The sequence below is a fragment of the Passer montanus genome, unplaced genomic scaffold (assembly GCF_014805655.1).
Source record: "Passer montanus isolate IOZ18808 unplaced genomic scaffold, ASM1480565v1 scaffold25, whole genome shotgun sequence".
In the NCBI taxonomy this organism is placed as follows: domain Eukaryota; kingdom Metazoa; phylum Chordata; class Aves; order Passeriformes; family Passeridae; genus Passer; species Passer montanus.
In genome coordinates this window covers 8108773-8127513 of record NW_024367149.1, presented here as the reverse complement: position 1 = coordinate 8127513, position 18741 = coordinate 8108773, and the positions used below count along the sequence as shown (strand labels likewise).

General features: G+C 58.3%; 2 protein-coding genes across 11 annotated transcripts; both read right to left on the bottom strand.

The window, feature by feature from the left end:
• Positions 1-76: 76 nt before the first annotated feature.
• TMEM205 (transmembrane protein 205) lies at positions 77-2565 on the bottom strand. 2 transcript variants are annotated; one of them, XM_039711370.1, is made up of 4 exons: positions 1158-2565; positions 911-1074; positions 335-739; positions 77-304 (listed from the first exon to the last, which is right to left on the bottom strand). In XM_039711370.1, exons 1-3 carry the CDS (start codon positions 1255-1257, stop codon positions 440-442), a joined length of 564 nt encoding a protein of 187 aa, XP_039567304.1. In that variant the 5' UTR covers positions 1258-2565; the 3' UTR covers positions 77-304; positions 335-439. The 2 variants fall into 2 exon arrangements, with proteins under 2 accessions (XP_039567304.1, XP_039567305.1); XM_039711371.1 differs by having other exon boundaries at positions 77-307; positions 338-739.
• A 148-nt stretch (positions 2566-2713) lies between these two features.
• ACOT11 (acyl-CoA thioesterase 11) lies at positions 2714-18111 on the bottom strand. Of its 9 annotated transcripts, none has more exons than XM_039711361.1 (18): positions 17967-18086; positions 13924-13999; positions 12350-12548; positions 11426-11495; positions 9582-9632; positions 8522-8582; positions 8213-8314; positions 7819-7954; positions 7378-7534; positions 6948-7067; positions 6728-6872; positions 5790-5845; positions 5611-5677; positions 5451-5534; positions 5230-5363; positions 4828-4959; positions 4629-4755; positions 2714-4540 (listed from the first exon to the last, which is right to left on the bottom strand). In XM_039711361.1, the coding sequence occupies exons 1-18, from the start codon at positions 17987-17989 to the stop codon at positions 4385-4387; spliced, it is 1896 nt and encodes a 631-aa protein (XP_039567295.1). In that variant the 5' UTR covers positions 17990-18086; the 3' UTR covers positions 2714-4384. The 9 variants fall into 9 exon arrangements, with proteins under 9 accessions (XP_039567295.1, XP_039567292.1, XP_039567297.1 ...); XM_039711358.1 differs by lacking the exon at positions 17967-18086 and adding an exon at positions 15077-15234; XM_039711363.1 differs by lacking the exon at positions 17967-18086 and adding an exon at positions 14247-14265.
• Positions 18112-18741: the final 630 nt, after the last annotated feature.

Sequence of the window (18741 nt, the reverse complement as noted above, 5' to 3'; positions counted from 1 at the left end):
ACTGATTGTAAACCCCAACATAACACCCTTATCCATTACATTAACTGGTACAGCCAACACTCAGGGTCTTCTGCACTTCTGTATTAGTGTTTGGCTTTTAATCAGAAGTAATTCTCAATCTCGTTTCTTTCTCTTCTGCAGGAATACTGCAGCTTTAGACACAGCCAATGCACAGGGCATTAGAAAGCTGTTCAGCCATGAAACACTCCTGCTTCGATCAAGGAGGCTGGCTGCAGGCAGCTCTAGAGAAAACATTTCCATTTCACTATTCCTAAATTTCAACACAGCAAGAGTATCTCCAGCCGAGAATGCTGCACTTTAATGCCCAGAGCGGGAGGATGCTGCACTTTAATGCCCAGAGCGGGAGGATGCTGCACTTTAATGCCTTTACAGCGAGGCAGCAGGGGCTGGGCACTGCCCACCATCCCTGGCAGTGCCCTCAGAGGGCAGAGAGCTGGCCAGCCAGGTGGTAGAGGCTGAGCCCGTTGCAGACGATGCACAGGAGGTTGCAGAGCGAGGACAGAGCGTGGTAGAGGGCGAAGCTCCGGGCCAGCTGCCTGTAGCCGGGGCTGGAGGCACGGAGCTGCCTGCGGGGCTCGCTGCCTGCCAGCCCCACCTCCTGCCCCAGCCCGTGCCTCTGCTCCACCAGCTGCAGCTCGGCCACCAAGGCAGAGGCCACCTGCCCAAACCACTGCGTGTTCAGCACCGCGGCGGCGATGCAGACGAGGAAGATGAGGATCTGCGGGAGCGAAGCCACCCCAAGTGTGCTGGGTTAAATTTCTCCCCCTGGCTGGCTGCAGTTTGGGTGCTTGTGGGGTTCTTTTAACTGTGCGTGGATCTCCGTGGTTTGCAAGCCAGCCAGAGGAGCAGAGGAAGGGGTTTGGGCTGTGTGTGAGGAAGGGGAGGCTACCTGGGTCGTGTGCTGCTCGCCGAGCTTCTCGCTGGGGTGGGACATGGCAAACAGGGTCAGGTTGAGGAAGGCACAGGTGGAGCTGATGTGGAAGTAGTAGGGGAAGAGCTGCCGCTGGATGGAGCCGAAGGTGTGGCGAGGGAGGTGCCGGCTCATCACAAACCCTGCGAGGGGAGAGAGAGTCCTGGGGCAGAGCCCTGTCCCCTGTGCCACCCCCCTGGGCACAGCACGGCACAGCCCGACCTACCGGCCACGAAGGTCACCCAGACCTGCATTCCCCAGGAGGTGGAGAGGAAGAGCAGGTGCAGCAGTTTGATGGTGTTGGAGGGCTCCGTGTCGCTTGCCATGATGTCCTGGATGGGGACAGGTCCCTTCGTGTCAGCCGGGTCACCCCAAATTCGGTGCTGAGCTGTGGCTGCTGCTGTCACCTTGCTGCTCGCAGGGCAAATGCAGTTCAGGTTCACAAACCTGCTTACTCAGGGAAAGCTTTGGAGCTGGCACAGCCCCGTTCCAGCCTCAGCACCACACACCCACCGGGCTGCAGAGCCGCTCTTCAGTCCCCTGGTATCTCAGGGCAGGGCTCTGCGTCAGCACCTGGGAGCCACATGGCTGGGGTGGACTTTTGGCAAAGTCCAGCCAACGCCCCACTGACCCCTGGCAGCAGGAACAAGCAGAAAGTCAATAAAAAGGGGAAGAGAAAAGCTGTGACAAATCCACCTGCCCACGCTGTGGCCATCAGAGGCCTCTTGGCCAGGGGGGAGCCCCCTTTTTTAAAAACAGCAACAGCTTCTGCACTGCTTACCCAAAAGCAGGGGGGCTCCAGGCTCACCCCGCTGCCCCAGACCCTGCACAAGAGCACGGGCAGTGGGTGGAAGGAGGCTTTGAAGGAGCTGCCTGATCCACTGCAAGGAGCACTCTGAAAATTAATTAAAACAAAGCTTCTGGGAGTAGCCCATCAATACTGCTGCCTGCAGAATTCCTCCTCCTCCTCCTCCCCTCGGCTGGCTGCCTCGGGGCATGAATTACAGCGGGGCTGGCCTTGAGAGAGACACTGCCGTCTAATTCTATCCCACTCGGGCACAGCAGATGAATGTGCCCTGTATTGTGATATATTAGCTCCAGGTATTTATTTAGGCATCCATAAAATCAGCTCCTTAAACCTTCTCATGATGGCAGCACACCGGAGAAGACGCCCACATCCAACCTGGAGTGCTGGCCTGTAAATCCCCAGCTGTATTCATGGCCTTTTCTTTTCCAAAAGCTTCTTGGTGATTTTTGGGGATTTTTCCATCCTCCAGGGGCCCAGGGAGGCAGCTGTGGTGCCTAGGTGGGGCTTTGTTCCCTGCATCCTCCCGGCTTTGCCTCCATGCAGGAATTGGCAGCCAAGAGCTCCAAGGTGTTTTCCTGCAAAGCTGCAGGTTGGAAGGTTGCTCAGAGCAGGGCGTAACTCCCTTATTTTTTTAAAGAATATAAGAAAAATGGTGATGGATTGCTAAACTGCTCCTGGAGCGGTGCATTTGATGGGGAGGCTCTGGGAAAGGCTGGAAGGGACAGGCACCAGCAGGTCCCTCCTTCTCTGTGGGACGAGGCAGTGGAGATGGGTGCTCCAGGGATGCTCCAGGCTGCCCAGCCCTGCTGGCCATGCCCCCGAGGCCAGCAGATGCTGTAGGGCTGGGGTTTTCTTGCAGAAGTGCCCCCAGGTCACTCCTGCTCCATCACCCTGCACCCCTGGGACCCAGCCAGGCTGGAGCCAGGGCTGACCGGGGCCTCCCAGAGGGAAAAAGCACAATACTTAGGGAGAAGGAGAGGTCAGTTAAAGTTTAATGTTCAGGCAAATACATCATCCCCTCCGCTTAATCAAGCAGCAGCAATTCCTAACGGGAAGGAGAAAGGACGGCTCTCCTCCTGGTGATAACAAGGATTGCTTTCAGTTTTGGGAGATAAGAGGGCTCTGTAAAAATTGAATGTTTTGTACCATGGTCAGCCTAAGATGGCTTTATCTGTTGGAGGGGGGGGCCCAGCCATGCCAGGCCTTGAGCTGAGATGTTTATGATGGCACATGCAGCAGAGATTAGGGGCTTGTGGCCACAGCCAGGAGTGGGAGCCACTGCCTGGTGGCCACAGGAGAGGGGCAGCAGCTCCTTCTGCTTATCAGCTGGGTGGGGAATTTGGGTGGCAAAGGGATTGGATGTTACAGAGGGACACCTGTGGTTCTGGAAAAGACCCTGTGGTCATTTCTGGTACCCCATGGCCTCACCTCACCCTCAGTATGGCATCACCATCACTTGCTCATGGTTAAGCTCTACAAAACCCATGCTTGGGGTTAAGCACAGGGCTCTGCAGGCAGAGGCAAGGGCACAGCTGGCACCTGTAAAATCTGCTGTGCCCAAAGCTCTGCGTGCCTAAGGGCTTCCAGGGCTTGCTCATTTTCTTCCAGAAACCTCAATGCCATCAGAAAGCCTCTGGCTGTGTGACCCAGGAAAGGTGAGGGGCCTCTCCCAGGCCTGTGGCTGAGGGCAGATGTGCCCTGTGCTGTGACTGATGAGCAGCACTTCCACTGTCACCCCTGCTTCATGCTGGTGCCCTTCCCAGAGCATCCCAGACTTAGGGGAGCAAGGTTTGGCTCTGTCTTTTCCTTTTTCAGCACCTCTGAGGCAGTTTGGGGTTCACATCTCAAGCTTTTGGTGCACCCAGCAGAGGGGGACAAGGAGGGCAGTCCCAGGCACGAGAGCCACATCTCCAGGCAGTCCCCAAAAGCCACTTGCAGGGAGCACCACCCCTTTCCTGCAGCACAGTCCTGCCCCAAAGGACCCCACCTCCACCTGAGCCCCTGTGGGTGCAAGACCCCTGCTCCAAGCTCACCACACAGCAAGTCCCTGGAGCAGACACTCACCCAGAGCAGATATGGGTGTCTGTCCTTTCAAAACACTTTAATTGCTGCTCCTTCCACGGCTCCATGGGGTGGGATTTCAGGCCAGGAGGAGCAGGGGCTCTTGGCCAGCCCTGCCCAGGAAAAGGAGCAGCACTGGGAGAGTGGGATGTTCCACCAGCCACCCCTGCACCAGGGAGGGTACAGCACCCACCCCACATCACTGCCCCCTTTCTCCCTTTGCTGCCTCAAAAGGAACCAGTTATGCTCCACTGAGAACTAGTGAAAAAAATAACCTGGTTTGGGGAGATTTTGGATCGTATAAAGATTCAAGTAGTGTTAAGTGAACTAGAAAACCAAGTCCTGTACATCAGCTTATAAAACTTCTAAATAAAATTAAAAAAAAAAAAAGAAAGAAAGAAAGAAAGAAGAAAAGGTATGACACATCAGTGCAAGGGATGAGGTGGTACAGTAATGCCCTGAACCCCAGCCCTGGGACCAAAGCCCCAGGGAGGCAGGGTCTGGGTGCCACCATCCCACGTTCCCTTCCACCACAGAAGTGTCCCCTCATCTGTCTGTCCGTCTGTCAGCAGGGGGCCGTGGCTCTAGAAGTCCTGCAGCCGTGAGATCAGGTCCTCCTTATTCTTCAGCAGGAACTTCTCACAGGCCTCGAAGGTGGAGCAGATGTCGGAGGACAGTCCCGCCACGTTGGTGGTGACGTAGGTGAGGTACCCCGGCATGGCCTGGTTGTAGTAAGCCACCTGCGAGGCACAGGACGAGCTCAGCAGGGGCACAGGGGAGGGAGGAACCTCCCCCACGGGCTGTGGGAGCACAGCCACAGCATCCCACCTTGGTCATCTCCTCTGACTCGGGCCAAATGCAGAAGCCGGAGCAGAGCGTCTCCCCGCGCGTGAACTCGGCTCTGGCGGGGTGGGTGGGCAGCGTCACCGACCGAAAGGCCACCACGTAGGGGTCCCTGGGGACGGGAGAGCCCGGTGAGCTGGCACAGCCTGGGTGGCAGGGAGCAGGGGTCGGGCTGGACACTCACCCCTTGCTGCAGGGCTTCCGCCGGGACGCCAGGATAACGAAGTCCTGCGGTTTGTTCTCGTTCCTGAGCTTCTGGCTCACCACGTGGTAGATCATGTCATCGTCATCGACCTTCTGGACAAGCTCAGCACTCCTGTAAGGGAAGGGGACCGGTCACAGAAACCCTGCTGTGCCCCTGAATCTGGGCCTCACACATTTACAGCCCACCACCAGACCCAAAATATGTGGAGTGACCCAAAATAGACGTTTGCTCCCGCAAAGCACAGCCTAGATGGAGCCAGGACAGGGACACACCATGAGGGGTCTCTAGGAGCAAGCAAGGCGACACAGGAAAGCCCAGAGGGATGCTCAACCACGAGGCTTAAGCTCGGGGGTGTGACTGTGGGGAGGCTGCAGCACTCACACGTAGTGGCTGTCCCACTCGTGCCGGCGGCGCAGGTTGGAGAGCAGGGAGAAGGCTCGGCTGGCCGGGATGCAGACGGACATCTCGATGCGGAAGGACAGGAACTTGTCCTCCTCCAGCGTGTACATCCGCACCTGGGGAGCACAGGGCACAGCTGGGACCTGTTCCCAGCGGGACTGCCCATGCTTTGGGGCCGAGGGAGAGGGGACAGGGCTCAGTACCTTTTCCTTTTCTCTGGCCAGCACCCAGTTCGCTTTGGCCACGAGCATCTTCAGCGCAGAGACGTTGTTGTAGCTCAGATAAACCTGGGGCAGGGACAGCGTGTCAGGGGCAGGAGGGGGGGCAGGAGGCAGCAGCTCCCACCAGGGATCATGCTCCTACCTTGTTGCTTTGGTCCCAGGGCACGGAGAGCGGCACCTCAGTCTGTTTGCAGGAGACGACGTATTTTCTGCAGCAAGGGAACAGCTTCCCTTATGAGGGGACACAAACCACCCCCAGACTGCCCCTGCCCCCCAGTGCTGAGCCCCCTTTCCTCCATCCCCACTCGTTTTGCTGCTCACCGGTCCAGCCGAATTTTTTTCCTAGCACTGGCTTCTCTGTACCTCCTTTCTCCATCCTGAGAAATGGGAAAAGGCAATTAAGTTAATAGGAAAAGGAGGATAAAAAAAACCCCACGCCCTTTTGGGAGTGGGAAAAACACTCAGCAGGGAAGGGCAGGAAGGTGAAGCATCCTTGCTTGCCAGCTGCCACCCTGGCCACACTGTAGTGATGGCCAGTGATTAATTGTGAGTTATTTCAGCATTGCCACCACGCTCTGATCAAGTGATGGGCACTGGCACATTAGGGAAAACCCTTGTTGTGGCTGCAAACCTGAACAAAGCCCCTGAAACAAAAACTGGGTACCCTAGCACCTGGAAATGTCCTTCCCTGGGGAAATAAAAGCCAAAAAAAAGCAGCTTATTTTGAAGAAAGGGCTAGTGTGGTGTTTTAAAGTGGGTGAGATGAGGTTTCAGAGGGCCCAGCTTTGGCCATGAGATTATCTCCATCACAGTGGGAGACCCTAGTTTTAAGGCATCAAAAAAATGAGGGACTGGACAAGGATCAGCCCAGGAGAAGCTGAGACACATGAGTTTGCTTGGTTGCTGTGCTCATGCGACAGATTTCCCCAAATATTTGGATCCCAGCAAATTATGGATCAGGATGCCTTGAAAGGTACAAAACAACCTCAACATTCCTTCCCCTAAATTACAGAAAAGATGAGCTGGAATTTGCAGGCAATACTCTGCTAAGCCTTGCATGGCTAATACGTCTCCATCTCTGCGCAGGCGAGTGGTTTATTTTATTAGTTCTACCGAGCAATCAATTTAATTCACTTGCTACTGAGCAGGTCCATTCCCACCGTCACAAAACTGCATTTTGTTGTGCTGCGAGCCCTTGGGGGCCGAGCGGGATTTCCCTGGGCACCAGGCTGGGGGGAAGCCAGCCCTGCTGTCCTTACCCCCGGCTCGGGAGCCAGCATGGGCAGCGTGCGGGGATGGCCCTCCTGGTCCAGCACCACGAAGGTCATGAAGGCGCTGTTGATGTGCCTGCGGCTGACGGACATCTCCTGGCCGTAGGCCTCGGCGCTGACCCCCACCTCCATGCTGCCAGAGAGAAGGGGTGAGGGAGCAGAGGGCCGTGGGGAGGGCGGGAAGGGCCCCCCCAGCACCGCCACCCACCTGTTCTTGAAGGCGTTGTTGACGATGGCTTTGAGCACCAGGCGGTCCCCAACTTGCGACGGCCCCCGAAAGTGGAACATCTCGATGGCCCTCAGCGTGGGGTGGGCGTGGCACAGCCGGCTGTGGGGACAGGTGTCACCCCCCGGCCGCGGCCCCACGCCATGGCAGCCCCATGCACCCTCCCCGACAAGGAGACCCCCAAAAATGTCACTCCTGGATCCCAGTGGCCAAAGCCAGCCGTGAGAAGGAACAGTGAGCCAACTGCAACCTTTCCCTGGGGTCCCTCAGCACCACACACCTGTGGGCCTCCCTGTGCAGTGTCACCCAAGGGTGGCATGTTGGGCACCATCCCTACAGTCCAGCTGTGGCCAGACCCAGCCGCATGTGTCCCCTCCAGGCACGTCATCCCCTGCCCCCCTTGTCGGGTCACCTGGCTGCGATGGTGGCCACGTTCTCCATCCAGGCCATGATCTGCCCACCGAAGGTGTTGCCCTGGTGGTTGGCGTGTGGAGGCAGCACCAGCTCCACGCTCTCCACCCGCGTCCTTTCCGCCGGCACCGCCCCGCTGCCGTCCCGCGTCTCCAGCTCTGCCACAGGGGGATAACAGGGTTCAGTGTGTGGTATGGCCACCAGCACCCCTCTCCCAGCACCCCACCAGCCCCTGTCCCTCTCCCCACAGCTGCCCTCCCACTGCATCCACCCCCCACGACTCCAGGCCTGGCAGTCTGGGATGGTGGGGCTGATCCCTGCCATGGCCAGGGCATTCCCAAACCTCCACATGGTGATCACCACCAGCATGCTGCTGAGGACGTGGGATGTCACCAGTGGGCATCAGGGCTATTTTGGAAGCCCGGGCTGGGTGGCACGGTACCGGTTTCCTGGGGGCTGCTGGTGAGGAGGTCCTTGAGGGTGTCCTTGTGCACCAGGCGCATGCGGCGGCGCTCGGCGGCGATGCTGTACTCAATCTTCTCCTCCTCCGTCTGCGGGGTCAGCGGCTCCAGCCTCACCTGCAGAGGGATGGGGCAGGCTGCAGTCCCGCTGGGGGACGAGCAGCAGCCAGCAGGTGCCCTCCACGGGCATGCCATGCCCAGCTGAGAGCCACCCACCGTGCATCCCCCAAGCACGGGACAGGGGATCGCTGACCCATGAAAAACAGCAGCTGCCATGATGGAAAGCTGAGCCCAGCCCAGCCTCACAGAGGCCATTTCCTTACTGCCTGTGTGTAGCAGGTTACAGAGTCCCCCTGGCCGCCAGCCACTGCTCACCTTGCTGCCCAAGGGGCCCTGTGCCACGAAGGTGGCGTACGCCTTGCAGATGCTGCAGTGCTTCCCGCTGCACAGGTCTTCGTAGCTCACCTGGATGCCCACCTGGGAGAGGGCACAGCACCCCTGAGAGCTCTGCTCCCCAGGGACATACATCCCACCACACACCCCCGGCCAGAGCCAGCCAAAAACGATGAACACATGGGATTAAAGCTGGGAATTGCGGGAGGATTTGGGGAATTTGGCCAAATCCCATGTGGCTGGTGGGGACGGGCACACAGCAAGGGGGACAAGGCAGGGGCACACACCAACCTCCATGCTGGAGTTAAAGGCTCGGTTCACTTTGGCTTTGATGTTGACAACTTGCCCGACGCTGCAAAACAGGAAGAGGAGAAAGGGTTGGGGTTACTGGGGGACAGCAGCAACCCAGCGGCTCCCTCTGAGGTGCCACAGCATTCCAGCTCACTGCCCGCTGTGGTGAGGCTTCCTGGGACTGTGGGACATGCCAGATGGCCAGCAGGACACGGGGACAGCCACCCCTGAGACGTGAGAGCAGTGAGATGTCAGCCCTGAGCAGCTGTGTGCAAGTGGGTCCCCAGGTCTGGGTGCTGCCAGGACACCCGAGGGGGGCAGAGGTGCCCGAGGCTTGCTTGGCACCCCTGCCCATGTGGGCATGCACGTTCCTGCCAGAGCACACGGCTCCTCCAGCCTCGCATCCACTGTCCAGCACACAGGACCAGCCACGGGGCCTCCCCGCAAGCAATGGATACCCTGGGATGCTGGGAGATGGCAGGAGGCAGGGCCCAGCCAGGGGCATTTTGCACCATCTCAAATGAAACATCTGCTGGCAGCAAAGTGCTGCTCTCCTCTGTGCCTTCAGCAGGCTTCAGAGTACACACAGAAACTGCAGCCTGAGCTGCTCCAGGCTGGTACCCATGGAATGAGCAAATTAAACTTTTTTGTGACTCTGACAGCAGTCTTTACCAAACACATTTCTAAACCAGGAATATTCCTCATTGCCCAAAACAGGCCAGTGCTAGGGAACTCAGTGGAGTAATAAACCCTGTAACAACCACATCTCAGAACCAGAAGAGAGTCAGAGTGTGCTTTGACAGCAGCTTTCCCCGTGCCCTCACACGTGACTCTGTAAGTGACACGCTGTGCACGCTGGCTCTGCTGCAGCACGAGTGGCAGGAGCTGCTGCCTCTGGCCGTCCCCAGCACGGACCCCGGGCCGGTGACACGCCGAAACGTTAGCAGGGTTACGTGAGCAGCCTCTGTTCGCATGCCATGCCTCGTCAGTGGGGTTAAGGCTCCCAACTCACGGCAGCACTGTGCCAGGCTGGCTGCTCTAGGGCCAAACACGTCCGTACCCGACAGCGCTCCTCCCGTCCCGCTGCCCAGCAGGGCCTGCAGACGGCTGGCTGGGGCAAAAAGAGAAAGCAAACGTGGGGAGAGGGTTAGAGGCGACGGAAGCAGCCAGATGGATGCTCTGGATGGGCTTGTGGCGAGGGGCATGCAAGGGCAAGGGGCCAGGCAGGCAGACTGGCAGCCCCACATGTCTATATATAGCCCTAGAAATACTTTATCTTCTCTGTCCTTATCAAACAGCAGGAGCCAGTGCCATAAATGCCACACAAAGCCCCACTCAAGGGTACGTGTGATCCTCCCCAGAAGCTGCACTTCCACACAGGGATGGGGACAATCTGCTGCCCAGCCAGTGAGCTTTAAGCCAGTGATAATTTGGGGTCTCCTCCATGCCCTCAAGCACCCACAGCTCCTCCCTGCCTCTCCCCGCAGCGCAAGGGCAGCAGAAGGCACAAACAGCCAGGCAAGGAGATCTGACACAAAACTCCTCCACCTTCCAACAGCTCTGCAGGAAATCCTTGCCAGGCCCCTTGCTCGGAGCCTTAAGCTGGACCACAGCAAGTGGGATCTGAGCCAGGAGCAGCACAAATTCCCTGCCCCTTGGAGCAGTGCCCAGCTCACCCCCGAGGAGGGACAAATGCTTTGCAGGGCTTGATGCAATGCTGTGGAGTGGGTTTGGGGCTGTTCTTCCCTGCTCCTGAAACTCATGGGGGAAAGATGCCCCAGGAGCAGGGAATCAACCCCAGTGGTGCCAGCTCTGCCAGCAGGAGGTGGCACCATGGCTGCACCACATCCCCACACTGTGGATTTCTCATGGAGCTGAGCCCAGGGTGACGGGCACCTCTTGTGGGAGGGCAGAAGTGTGAGTTCAGCATTTCCTGGGAATGACAGTAAAACCCAAGAGTGAGTCAGACTTCTCAGTGCCAAACAAATCAGCTGACAGCCGGGGACACCAGTGCCAGCCCTGGGTACCCACACTGGTGCCTGCCCCAGCAGGGAGTAGACAGTATGGATCCTCTAGGGCATGGATCCCACATGGCAAGGCAGGAACTGCTGGGCAGCATGGATCCTATATTGCACAGATCCTATATTACATGGCAAACCCCCAGGGAGCCCCCTGGAATGGTACCCAGGAGGGAACAGACAGGCACAGGGCATGTGGGGGCTCTGAGAGATGAGTAAAGGTGGGTGGCAGTACCTGGGCTTCCTGGGGGTACAAAAGGAGCAGACTGCTTTGGGAATGCCGGGTGGGAATGCTCTCAGTACTGGGAGCCTGCAGAGAACACCCTGGGAGGGTTTTTGTCCCCTCTCCTCCCACCCTCAGGTCAGGAGAAACATTGTCCCCTGAAACAGGACATCCCAAGGGCTGCATGAATCAGAGGGGACACCTCTGTGGGGCAGCACCCAGGGGATGCCAGGACCAGCCTGGAATGGAATTTTGAGCAGGCAATGCCCATCCTGACGCATCCGCACAAAGCCGGGAGCACCCGCTGGGTGGGTGAGCCCCACCACGCCTCCGCCACCCACATGGCCGCTCCAGAGGCACGATCTGCAAGATTCCAGTTTTCCAGAGCACTAAATCAGAGCTGTTTCCTGAACAAAGCCAGGGAGGAGCTGGCGCTGGGGGAAATACCGGGAAGCCAACGCAGCAGGAGCTCCCCAGGCGACCAGAGTGGATAAATCAGAGCAGACAGCCCGCCCGCAGCCTGGCGAGCCTGGCACTGCCACTGCAGCTCCTCCTCTGCCAGGCACGCTGCTCCCTGCTCCGGCTCCAGCCCCTGTCCACGTTGCAGAAGGGAAAAACCCCTGTGTTTGCCTGCGCATGCCCCGCGGTGCGCGCAGCATTTACCTAATGGTGTGCTCAAAATAGATATCATCCATGGAGGCCGTGACGCACGGGCAGCCGGCGTGTCTCTCGGCTGCAAAGGGAAAACAAACTGCATCAGCAACGTGCTCAGGGTGTGTGGGGCACGAGGGCTCCTCCGCCACAGGCTGGTGACACCCAGCCAGGGTCCCTTTCCCTGCTGATGCCCATTGCTGCGTTTGCAGCGGACCCGAGTGGGATTTGGGGTTTTTCCACCCACAGCAGCGTGGGTTTGCAGATGTTTAAAGGTTTGGAGGGTGTGCTGGTATTGCCTTCCTTCCATGAGTTTGCAGCTGTGGAGATGCACCAGCAGCTGATTCCATCTCACCGTACACAGCAAATATTTCAAAGCGGCTCTGCTGGCGTGGCTTTCCCTTGGGACTCCAGGAACCTCAGACTGCAAAAATGCTTTGGGAGCCTCATCCAACTGCAGAATTGCACCCGTTTCCCTGTCATAACCTCCCCATGCTTGGCTAAGCTGGTGAGGTCTATTGCCTCCTGCTGAGTGGAGGAGCTCAGCCCACTCTGGCTGCTGCTGGGGTGCCACCAGCCTGCCCTCCCCACGCCCTGCACAGCAGGCAAGGAAAAGGGCACTATTATAGATGAAGCAGGCATGGATTTTGATCTGTCCCCAAGCCAGCATGCATGCTGCAGTGCACGTCTCCTCCCCTTCTTGTCCTGCTCCTGTTTGCTCTCTAATTACTCAGCAAAGTGGCATGACGTGGGTCCCCAGCTGGCGTCACTCCGAGGCACACGCAGTGCTGGACTGCCAGGGATGCTGCCCATGAGCTGGCTCTGTGCATCCTGCCTGGTGCCTTCCCTGGCAGCCCAGCAGGGCGAGGGCTCCAGGGGCAGAGGATGGCTCATCAGAGGCAGAGGATGGCTCACCAGGGGCAGAGGATGGCTCACCAGGGGGGCAGGCGGCCGTGTCGATCCACTTGAGCAGCTGGCCGGTGCTGAGCTCGCCGCGGTGGTTGGTGTGGCAGGGCAGCACCAGCTGGCTCATCTGCACCTCGGTGGGGTTGCGGGGGGCCGAGGGGCTGGCCATGGCCCCCGCCGCCTCCTCCCGCTCCTCTGGCTCCCGGGCACAGGGTGGAGAGGTCGAGCCCTGTGGGGCACAAAAGCTGTTTTACCCCAGTGGGAAGCAAATCTCCTGAGGGAACAGTGACCTGTGAAAAAACTCTCCACACAGAGCTGGGAGAACCCCAGCCCTGCACACCACCAAATCCACCCAGCCCTTGCCAAAGACAAGGTGCCTGCAGCGAAAGAGAAAAAAAATCCCTCTAAAAAAAGCTCCATGGGGGATTACTCCAGGTTTTCAGGCCATCTATCACCCAACCCCACTGCTACCTCCCAAACACCACAAAAAAATCTCTCCCAAAGTTAATCACTCTCCTGTGAAGGAAATTTTCTCCTTGACAACTTCATTTTTAGGGTGCTGCAGCACAGGGTGGTTTGCTCTCCTGGGGCTGGACAGTGCTCCACACCTTCCACCAACACCTCCCCTTCACCAATGGAAGCACTGGAAGCTGTGTGGCACAAGCAGCAGAGGAGGAGCATCCTCAGTTTGGGGTTGTTTGGGCAGTAAAATCTGTTTCTTGCTGGGTTGTCCATTGCTGGGCACAGAGCAGCTCCCCCTGCACCCCGGTGGGAGAGAGAGGGTGGGAGAGAGAGGAGGCTGAGGTGGTGCTGGCAGGAAAAATAGCTGATGAGAGATGTCAAGTGAGTCGTGTTACACAAGGGGTGAACTCAGTTAGCCTGGTGAGTAACTGAGGAGACACGAGGAGCTGTCTGGGCTTCGTCAGAGCCCTTCCTTCCGCTTTCTGCTCCCGCTGCAGCTCCTGCTCTCAGCACTTGTTGCAGGAGTCCCACTGCAGCAGCCTCTCTGCCCTTTGCTTCGCCCGGATTCCTTAAAGATGGGTTTATGCTGAAAACGAAGCTTTCCCGATTACCCTGAGCTCACTGCCTCTCAGAATAGCATTTTCCTCCAGCGGGTCTAACCTCTGTTTCCATAGCTACTGGTACACGACATCCCGGGAACGGCACAACCCACAAACCTCGGCAGCGAGCGCACCGAGCCCAGCCGATGGCAAAGGTGCCCCCATCCCACAGTGAGACCACCCCGGCTGCCAGAGCCCCTCCAGAAGCCTCCAAACCCCTGTGTGAACCTCCTGGGCTGTTCCCCAGCAGGCAGAAGCGCCTCCACGAGTACCACAGAGCTATTTTGGGAAGCCGGCAGGCTCTGGGGTACGAGCCAGCAATGCAAAGAGCTCAAAGCCGCCTGCTGCAGCGTGAGCAGACAGCCTGGCCCGGGATCCCGCCGGTCATTTTCCCGGCGTTTGACAGTTCTGAATCTTAGGGAGGAAGCTGCTGGCTGTGGGAATGTGTTGGGAGAGGATGCAGCCAGGTCTGTGCAGCTCCTGGCACAGCCTGGGTTAGTAGCTGGCGGCACAACAGGGTTAGCTGCACGGCACGAAGGGTACCTGGAGGCCATTGCAACAGAAGTTCAAGATGTCTTCAGGGACTATAATATTCCCCTTGACCATTTTTAAGAGACACCTGGAAAGGAGCAGAGTGGCTCTGGTTACGGCAGGACTGGCAGAGACGGGGGTGGCTGTTTCCCGGCGGGAACGAGGCAGAGCGTGTGGCAGGCTGTCACACCCTGTCCCCACATGCCACGCTGACAGCCCTCCCACACCACTGACCCCACGCCAACACCTATCAGGGAGCTGTCAGAGCTGAAACGGAGAAGGGCAGAGCTGGGGCAGGTGCCTGCCATTCCAAGGGGGTCAGGTCCCACACTCACCAGCCCAGATGAAAGAGTCCCAGCTATTTTGAGGAGCTGGACAAAGCACACGTTGCAGGGCCGTGGCCAACCCCTCAGGCAGTGATGCCGTGTCAGTGTTGCTACATGTGACACAGGGCTGTGCCTTGAAGCTGCCCTGGCCGGGGCGGTGACACCGCTGCAGTCACAAGACAGCCAGGAGCATATTTTTGGCAGCAGGCAGGGCTGAGGCTGCCATGGGTGGGACTGGGGGCAGCAAATGGGAAGCACCCGACCCCAGCAATGCTGCTGTGCCCTGCTCCAGCCCCTCTGCCTGCAGAGCCCTGGCATTCCACAAGGGCATCGTGTGTCCTTGGGTGCCTGCAGGCTCCCGGGCCACGTGCACAGTGACTGTGTCCAAGCTGGACATCGTGGTGGCATTGCAAGGAAAGGCAGTGTGGGAGCTGCAGCAAAAAAAAAAAAATAAAGTGGAAGAGGCTTCATATTTACAGTTTGCTTTTAAACACAACACTGCCAGGCCCTTGGCATACCCCCAGCTTCCCAGCACACTTCCCTCTCCCATGCAGCTAAAACCAGGCTGCTGGAGGTAGCAGCTTTTTTCCCAATGTATGGGATTTTGGAAAGGGGTAAAAAAGTGGAAGCTGTAGATTTGCCTCCTGCACCATCAGGAGCTGGAGCATCACACGGAGTGCACCCGATGTGGTCAGTACAAAACAGGACACAAACAGGAGCCTCTCACAGCCTGCCCCAGCAGCTCCAGGTTTTGCTTTCCCCAGCCCTATGACCTTTTCCCTAGCCCCATGACCCCTCCAGCCTTGTTGTTGAGGTTTGGGACCTTCCTGGTGGCTCACCTGCCCTTGCAAGAGCCCGCTGCAAGAGTTATCTCCTGTTTAACAGGATGGTTTGCTGCCCAGGGCAGGCACAAGGCGGTGCCAGTGGCTGGGGGTGGTCCTGTTACACCCCACAGCTCCAGCCAACAGCTCCAGAGGGACATTCCTTGGAAAGCCAAACCTGCTGCTGGCTCGGCAATCGTGTCACCTTGTCCCCTGGGTTGCGTTAGCAGGAGGGGGAAGAATACCCGGAGCTGTCTGCTTTACATCTTCCCCCTGCTATTCCCAGGCAGCCCCAGCCCACGCTCCCAGCCCGGGGAAGGGGAGCGCCCCGAGACCCGGAACCATCCAGCTGGTGGGTATTTGTGGAGTATTTGTTATGGAAACCAAGCCAGCAAGTGTCTGTCCTCATTAAAATCTTCAGCCTCACTCAACTGTCACATTTTTAAAGCTGTTGACTGATGCAGCCCTCGGGTCACCATGGCAACGGGATGCAGTACCCAGGCGATGATGCTCTTACTCTGTCACCCCTCGAGTGACCCACTTCTACCCAAAAAATTAAAAAAAAAAAGTTTGCATTAGGAAAAAAAACCCTTCCAGCAGAATATTTTTCTTGCCTCCTGCCACGCTCACTTCCTGTGCTGCCGAAGGCGTAAGGAGCCCACAGAGCAAACCAGGGAAGACACAGAGAGGAAAACACACCAACAACCCTGCAAATACTGGGGAAAGGGACCCCACAGCTCTCCTATACCCTGGCAGAGGGGTGTCCCACAGCACCAAAACACCCACAAGCTCCAGGGAACGTTTCTGCTGTGAAATTCAGTGCTGGCCTCTTCAGAAATCACCAGGGGACAACCACTGTGCACAAACCTCCACTGCAAGCCCTCGTGGGTGCCACAGCTCCCCGGGATGATGCTGGGCAGAGATGCAGGAGAACAGTTGTTCCCCCAAATCCCTGAGCCCACCGAAAGCAGGATGTTTGCTTCAGCCACCCCCAAGACAGTGGATGAGAGGGAGGGAAAAGGGTGAGGTGGGGTGGGGGTTCCAAGTGCTGGGCTTTGGGGAGCTGGGCAGAGCAGGGCAGCCTCACACCTTGAGCCACCCCCAGCTGCCCTCAGAGCCCTCTCACCACCCACTGCCACCTTTCAAATACCTAATTCCCATTTTCCCTCACCTGGCTCTGTCTCCTACCCCCACCCCAGCCCCTCCCTGGAGGTATTTAAAGAAAAAAGGGGGGAGATGGTGGGGAAGAAAGCGGTGACAATGAAGTTCTCATGGCGGATTATTGGTGTATAATTGAGCAATATCCATGGTAACAAGCAAATCTGCACGCGTTAAAAAATTACCCTGACCTACTTTGGGAAATTCTGCCATCTCGACAGGGCAGTGAGGGCTGTCCACCCCCGAGACCCAGCCCGCCAGTCCCACTGCCAGCAGTGACAAAGCCCTGGTGCCAGCAGCACTGGAGAGCCCAGCACAGCCCAGCCCCATCACCAGGATGGAGCAGGGTCCCCAGCATGAGAGCTGCTGCTCGGGATGTGACCCCGCTGGGACAAGAGGGGCTGAATTTCCAGGTGAGGAAACACAGCAGCTCCCTGCAGTGGGTCTCAGTGGACCTCAGGGGGGTGGCCAGCCCAGAAGAAAGGCCAGGACACACTGCAATGGGTATTTTTGGGACCACACATCATGTTTCCTTAGAGTACATGGAGCAAAGCAAGGCACGGGGCCAGGAAAGTGCAAACCAAGGGTCAAAGGCAAGAGTGGGACACAGGAGGGCTCCTCCTACAAGGGGCTGATGGTTTTCCAGCCACCACCCATGGGAAAGCATCACTCGGTGTGACACCTCCAGCACCCTCCCACCCGTCTCCAGCACAGGGTGCAGCATGCCCAGCCCCAGCCGTGCCCACAGCCCCATCCATACCCCTGCCCGAGTGCTCTTTGCAGCTCCCATGAGGCTCCCAGGAAGGCTGGTGCTGCTTTGCCAGCACAGGGGCGAAGTCCCCCAGGGAGTGTCCCAGGGGACAAAGGTCTGGCTGCGGTGCAGGGGGGAGAACAGAGCCATATGTCACCCCAGAACTGCTGCAAACACCGCCAGGCCTAAAATTCACACGCATGGGGACACCACCAGCACCGCCCAGCCCAGGCACCTTTGCCCTGCCACCCACAGCGTTCCCAGGGAGGAGACTGCCACAACATCAATACCACCACGCTTCAGACCACCACAGCCGAGCCCACCAAGCTGGAAACCACCACAGTGGAGGCCAAGCTGGTGCAAAGGTCTGCACCCTGGTGGTCTGAACCGTGTGGTCTCTGCCATGGGGGTCACCACGGCTGAGACCATGGAGCAGGAAACACCCAGGTGAGCACCACGGTGGTGTGGGGGTCCCCACCGTGGCGGTCACCATGGCCAAGACTACCTCATTTGAGGCTACTGGGGTGGAGACCACGCTGGCATCGTGCCACCCACGCTGCTCCTACCAGCCCCAGCACATCCCTCTGCCCTCCCATGCCGCCACCATTCCCAGCAGCCCATGCTTCCCAAATATCTGCCCCTGCTTTTAAGTGAAAAGAAGCTGATTCAAGCCAAAGCCCCCAGCACTCCTCCTGTCGCACCCAGGAAGACCCGGGGGGTTTGGCGTCCCCAGCTCTCGCCCGCTGTCCCCGCTGCAGCCGCAGGATGCCACATCCCCTTGGACAAGCGCCGACCACGACGGAGCAGCAGCACGGCTCGCTGCAAACCCCAGAGCCAAGAAAGCATCACCCGGGCGAGCAGGGAGCCACACGGAGCTTTCACCCCACATCTTCCCCCGGAAGAGCCGCCCAGCGCCGGTGCCTGCCAGGGCGAGCCGCCGGCAGTGGCAGTCTCGCCCAGCCCTGATCCCCATCGCGCCCAGCTCCCCCCAGCCCTCACCTCAGCCAGAAGATGCTGAGCATTTGCGGGAGGTGTCGAGGCGACGGCTGGCTCGGAGGAGAGGCGTCCGGACACCTGCGGGCGCGGGCGGCGAGGCCGGGCTGGCGCGGAGCCCTGGGCCGGGGCCAGCGCACACCCCCTCCCGCTTCCCTAAATACGGCCCGCACAACTTTCCTTAAGGTAGCGCTTGGCAGATCCGAGCCCGCCTGGAAAATGGCCGGCGCTCATGGAGCTTGGCTCTGGGTGCAGCAGGGAATGTGTGGGGCTGGCGGCAGAGCCAGGGAGGCACGGAGCGCTGCCAGCAGCTCTGCGGAGCGGGGTGCTGCTGCTGCTGCTGCCTCCATCGCTCCCCAGGGAGCTGCTCCTGGCGTGAGGTCCCCCTCCCCAGCCCACTCATCATCCTCTTCTGCCCCCATCACCTCAGCCAGGGGCACTCCGTTAAAGTTACCCGAAAATATCGGTGTTTTCCCCAGAGCCGCGGGTGCCGACACCAAGCTCACTGTCCGGAAAAACCTCGGCAAACTTCTCCAAAGCCAATCCAACACACACAGCTGCTCCCTGGCCTTGCTCCCTTTGAAGTGTCTCTGACAGGGCTTGTCACAAAACCCCTTTTTTTCCTTTTTTTTTTTTTTTTTTTAAACAAGGAAATAAAATGCAAATTGCCATGTCGCCGCATTAATGGCTGTTGGGTCTAGTGGAGATGTTGTTCTATTTGTATTTGATTCACACACTTTTACAAGTGACTCTTGGTTATCAACCTACAAGAGTTTGATCA